Source organism: Syngnathus acus, chromosome 2, assembly GCF_901709675.1.
Source record: "Syngnathus acus chromosome 2, fSynAcu1.2, whole genome shotgun sequence".
NCBI lineage: Eukaryota > Metazoa > Chordata > Actinopteri > Syngnathiformes > Syngnathidae > Syngnathus > Syngnathus acus.
In genome coordinates, this window is record NC_051088.1 from 6702283 (window position 1) to 6708170 (window position 5888).

A 5888-nucleotide genomic window follows, 5' to 3' on the forward strand; every position below is an offset into this window, starting at 1 on the left:
GCAGCAAACACTACATCAGGAGCAGCCGTCTTATTAAACTACATGTAATTTGCTGGTGGGTAAATCTTTGTCTCTCTCTGTTGAGGTGGGGGGCTCTGGGGACCCGGTGATGTCTTTTGGAGGAGTCTTGTCGCATGGAGACTGATTAAATGTGCGGTCCCCGTCTGTCCAGGTGAGCAGTTTCATAGCCCGCCTGGTGTCTAGATTAACAAGACGAGCATCTTGAGCTTGTTAGTGAGATTAAACACACCGAGACACGCCACCACCATCTCACTTGATTACTTCACACCTCCTAAACACTACAACATGGCAAAAAATGTGATTACATCCTCTGCTTGGTAATGCCACAGTGCCCCATCATGTTTATATAATATGCTAATAACATGATAGGATGAACGTTGTGTTGTTTTTAAATATAAATACGTATTAATGAACATTTGCAAATGAGTCACAGCACTTTTTGTTCCATTTGGTGGGTTCCATCTACCATTCATTTGTTTAGTTTGTTACATCTTAAATATTGCGGTTACTATAACATGATCCTATGTATGAAAGGCAAGCCGGGGCTATGAGGCTACTGGCGTGTTACGGTAAATGTGGGCTCACTATTTTGCGAGCAGATGGTCACTAATACTTTAAGAACTAAGAAACTAAGGTATATGATTCAAAAATTAAACCAAATATTCAAATTAATTTTATCCAACCTTATTGTAAAGTAGCCATTTATCCATATATGTTTACAAGACAATTTCCATCTACAATCTGTCCAACAAGTGTTGAAGTAACACACAAGACTCCAGAGTCATCCTTGTAACAAAAATATTTATTGAAGTTGTATAAAAAATAATTTCTAACATAATTTACAATTCTAATCTGAATGGTTTAAGGAAATAAACAATCAAAGCTGCATCCAAATGAGGTTTCTCGCTTTCATACACACAAACACATTGCATCCAACAGTTCATCAGTAGACGTTCAGTGTTCAAATACACCAACATGGAAGTGCTCTGGGAACTATTTACAAGTTATTTACAGGTCATACACAAACATACATGTGTCTGCTCTTTTATTAAAAACACAAAATTCAAGCCATAATAAATATGGTCAAAACATATTTTTGCTTTTGTCTCTTAAATAATGGTGGGCCCTTCAGTGACTGTGGAATGAAACATATGAACAGCCCTAATTCTTCTCATAAATAAAATAAATAAAATCTAGATAAGAAGTTTGTCACGAAAAAAAAATAAATACCATATTATACGATTCATACCTCCCACTAAAAGTTTAAGACCTGTGTGAGGCACTATGTTTTTTTCAAAACATCCAGGAGAGCAGAGGATGGTGCATTACGGTATGGATTACTTTGCAATGAAGAGTGGATGTGACACGTGAAGGAAGGGAGGAAGGAAGAAGGCAGATGCTGTGGTTTAGAAGAAGGTGAGGTAAGTCCAGTGTTGTTGTTTGCACAGGATGCTGCCGGATCCGTGAGGTTCATCTGGTTGCTAATGAGATTGGATTGGGCAGTAGTACTAGTAGTGGTTGTAATGTAATGGCATAGGCTTCACTGATCTAGGCCCATGAGTGGAAAGATAAAGCCTTTAGCATAGTAAAAAAAAAAAGGAACAAAAAAGACTATCATTAACATGAGCCTTTTTTGCATTCCAAATATTCAAGTATTTCCAGGTAAATCCCCCCAACAGTCTCATAAGGCACTTTTAGGAACAAATCTACAGCAGAACGGTTACATAACTCGCACTCTCCTGGCAACATGTGCTGTTCTGCAAGCAGAGCACACCCTCCCACAGTTTAACAATCAGGCATCGGAGCCCATGGTGATCGATGGTGGTTTGATGTGGTCAAAGGGAGTAAATCAAGTGAGGCACGAGGATGGCGAGGTTGTGATGCTTTTCTCCACCGTTACAGCACCACGGCCACAGAGGTTGACGTGAAGGCCGACGACTCGTGGCTGATGCTGTGCAACTCGATCTCTGCGCTCGACTTGTCTGTTTGCGGTGCAGGCGGCGGCACCGAGGAGGACGTGCTCTGCATCCATGAGTGGTTGATGATGTCCTCGAAGGACGGCCGATCGGTGTGCCGCAAAGACAGGCACCACTTGATCAGCTGCTGGCACTCTGCAGGAGGGGTGACCATTTGGTTAGTCACATTATTGTAACACGAGAAAAATGGCAAAATTATGAATCGCTATTTGTGCGTCTTACCAGCAGAGATTCTCCTCCTAAAAAGGACCTGCCCTCCGAGGATCTCCTCGTCGTGTTCGAATGGGATGTCTCCACACACCATGTCGTATAGCAACACACCCAACGACCAAACTGTGGCTGAGCGCCCCTGATAGCGGTGGTTTTTTATCCATTCTGGTGGGCTGTAGACTCGTGTGCCTTGAAAAAAAAAAAAAAAACACTGTGAGCAACACCAGGGTTGAGGTTAAAATAAACAAAAGGTTTGCAAGGTTTAGAGAATGCCCAAAATTGGAAAATGTCCATGGGGATAAACCACAATTATTACTTCAGCATCATCCTAAAACAAAATCCTGACTAAGACAACCAGACTATGGTCCAAGTAGTTACCCCTAATTTGGATCATTTCCCTTGAAATTTACCAGCAACTTTCCAGAAATGTTCCACCCCTTTGCAACCTTAACAGTAGGTATAAAGAATGTTGTCCCAAATGGAAAATGTGCATCAAGTTAATCCTCTGTGCATGTGTTATCTTGGCTCAGGTGCTAGGGAGCGTGACAAGGCATGTGTGTGTGTGAGAGAATAGCGAGTACGCTGGGCGGGGGGAGCAGCCATGTGACTTTGTTTACAAACTTTGAGTTGTAAAAATACCCCGTTCAACCAGTGGGAGGCGCCAAAGTGGCCGCATTATTTCTGGGCTTGTATTCGAGGGCTACTACACAAGGATGATTCAACTTCAAAACATCCACTTAGCAATTTAGAAATAGAATCAAACTCAACGACGATTACAAAGGGGTGGGGGAAGCAAATGTTGTTATTGATGCCTCACCATCAAAGTCTGTGTAAATGGTGTCCTTCAGCAGGGCTCCGGAGCCGAAGTCAATGAGCTTGATCTCGCCGGTCCGGAGGTCGATGAGGATATTTTCGTCCTTGATGTCCCGGTGCACCACGCCACAGCTGTGACAGTGACGCACGGCGTCGAGCACTTGACGGAAGAAGCTGCGCGCCAGCTCCTCGGGCAGCGCCCCCTTTTCCGTGATGAAGTCGAACAAATCCTTGACGTTTTCGGGCCTCTCCATTACGATAATGAAGCTGTCCACTCGTTCGAACCAGTCCAGCATTTTGATGACGCCCCTGGAGCCCGTTCCGACCTTCTTTAATAGCACAATCTCCATCGGGACCCGGGAACCATTGGGCTGGGGGGGAGGAGAAAGAGGAGGTACACACGTCAATTCACGTTCTCACAAAAATGACTAAATCAGTAAATAAAGGGTGCGCCATCACTCACCAGCTCCCCCCATTCGGAGATGCGGTCCTTGGCGACATGTTTGACAGCCACCTGAGCCAAGAAGAATAAACGTAAAAAAACAAAGAATTCTCCAACCCCAAATTTAGATGCACAGTATATTAATAAGACTGATAATAAAACGAAATACTAACCGGAGCTCCGTCTGACGTCCGAGTGCCGGAATAAACGGTGCCGAAACCCCCGCTGCCCAACACCGCCCCAACCTGGTAAAGCTTCTCGAAGGGTTCCCTCGCTGCGCACACAAACACACATGCACACATCTCCGATTACAATCAACCACCAAATCACCATCCAAATGCTCCGTAAACACGAATACGTTAGAAAAGAGTAGGTACAATTTTACTTCGGGTCGTATATGAGTGGCGCCCTTGAGAGCAGGCTGCCATTACTGCGCCTTGTCCCCCATGACGGCGCAAAAACATGAGCGAGAAAAGAAAAAAGAAAAAAGAAGGGCGTCTAACCTGGATGAACTTGCGGCTTCACAGGCATGTCGCTGGAAATGTGGGCCAGAGAGTTGAGCTTGGAAAGCAGCATTCCTTTATCTCAAGTCCCCTCAAAAAAGAAAATAACGATGTATGTTCGTCTGGGCTTTGACGAGCTGGAGTTAGGATCCGATTGGCGCGGTTGTCCCGTGTCTCGTGCCCACGTCGCAGGAACAAAAATGCGCTAGGGATCCTTTCATCCGGATAATGGGAAACCCGCTTTCGTCCCAAAAGTAAAAAAGAGTGGACGATGTCCCGGCGAGAGGCAGCGTGTTTACGTTCACACAAAACGCACGTTCACAGTCTCGCCGCGGTGTTTTGTAAACAAATGAGTACAAATCGGCGACATAAACAGACGGGGTTCCGAATACGAGGATAGCTCTCAGACACCGGCTTTGGTAATAGAAGGCTGCGGGGAGAACTGTTATAAGACGGTAGTAATGGGCGTTACTAACCACGCCCAGCGTCGCCCTCCCACCAATAGGACAGCGAGTTCCCGCTCCGAACTCACGTCAATCATCGGCATGAAAATAGAGTGAACTCCGTAACCCAGCCCGCCAGACACAGACGTGGCGGGAATCAAAACGCGCCAAAATGTGTGTGTGTGTGGGGGTGCTTTGAATTAGGCGCTATGAACTCATGTTGGAGAAAGAGAAGAGGGGCATTCAAATCCACGTTCCCCCCTTAAGACTCACTTAGCGGGAAACTGACGACAGTCTGGCGAGAGCGCGCATGAAACACAAACTCACGTACTCACAGCTGCAGTTTAAGTTACGCTTACACTTTTTTCGTAAGGATAAAAAGTGATACTGTTTTGATATTTGCAATGTTTACATTTCTGCTTTTAAAAGTAAAGCATCCGCATACCATAAACCGGGGGAAGTCCATCAACTGCATTCCTACAACTGCAACCCCCTGCAATTTACCTGATTGTTTCTGCATTAAACACGGAGCTTTATTGGCTAAAGTGAACTCCGGGACTATGGTCTTTATTTGAGTTGTCTGACAATGCCTCTTAAGCGGTTGGTGCATCAAAGAGCGGGGTTGGGGGCGGGGGGTGAATGGACGCATTCCACTCATTCTTTCAAATTGGGTGGCCGCGTTTGGAGCCGTTCACAGGATGTGGGAAACTGGAGATAAAAAGCTCTCCATTTACTCCCATCCCCCACCAACACCCCACCCCTGTCTTTGCTCCTCCCATCCCTGAGCTCCCATTTTCCCGCGCGAAGTTATTGTTTGAAAGGCATGCACAACCCCCACGGCATCCACACCCACGCAGCGTGGAAGCTCCGCTTTGGTTTTACTTTGAATGACAAGTGATAAAACGGGTGCACACACATTCAATTTGAGGAATTTAAACTAATTCCCGCTGATATAATCTCTTTACAGTAATTGCATTCTAGTAAAGTAGTCGGATTTGTTCCACTGAAATTGTACTAGTTACAACTGCAAAGCCTTTTGACTTCTAGCAAACCTGCCTTCATATTTTGCTTTATTCATATGAATGAATGAGTATTTTATCTTACAAACATTTCACACAGTCAGTGCAAATTCCGTTGTTATGTCGACCCACTAAATTGATGAAATAATAAATGGAAATTTGTTTTCCATAATCTTGTAAATGACGGTTTTCCACTTACAGTCTGTATCTTCACGGGGGTGGGTGTCACGACTCGTCCCCGGTTGTTTTATTATGTGTATGTTATTTGCATTTGGTCACCCTGCTCCTGACAGTGGGGTTGGGAGCGGGATGCAGTGTAACTCGTTAAAGTAAGGTAGATATTTTTTCTTTGACTTTCTTCGACCTCCCAGTTTGAGTGGGAGTTCATTGTAACTTGTTAAAGTCAGGTAGATATTTTTTCTTTTACTTTGTTCGACCTCCCAGTTTGAGTGGCATTCCAG

General features: G+C 44.7%; 1 protein-coding gene across 1 annotated transcript; it reads right to left on the reverse strand.

Annotated features, from left to right (window-relative positions):
* Nucleotides 1–802: 802 nt before the first annotated feature.
* pim1 (Pim-1 proto-oncogene, serine/threonine kinase) lies at nt 803–4392 on the reverse strand. The gene is made up of 6 exons (XM_037239987.1): nt 3966–4392; nt 3636–3736; nt 3484–3534; nt 3025–3391; nt 2220–2396; nt 803–2132 (listed from the first exon to the last, which is right to left on the reverse strand). The coding sequence occupies exons 1-6, from the start codon at nt 4036–4038 to the stop codon at nt 1918–1920; spliced, it is 984 nt and encodes a 327-aa protein (XP_037095882.1). The 5' UTR covers nt 4039–4392; the 3' UTR covers nt 803–1917.
* Nucleotides 4393–5888: the final 1496 nt, after the last annotated feature.

What these genes read in the sequence shown, in the direction of transcription:
- pim1 (XM_037239987.1), bottom strand. Translation starts at nt 4,038, where the DNA reads ATGCTGCTTTCCAAGCTCAACTCTCTGGCCCACATTTCCAGCGACATG. An exon ending in GGACGTCAGACGGAGCTCCG is followed by an intron (nt 3,535 to 3,635) that starts GTTAGTATTTCG and finishes TTCTTGGCTCAG; the next exon opens with GTGGCTGTCAAACATGTCGC. An exon ending in TAGGAGGAGAATCTCTGCTG is followed by an intron (nt 2,133 to 2,219) that starts GTAAGACGCACA and finishes CCCCTCCTGCAG; the next exon opens with AGTGCCAGCAGCTGATCAAG.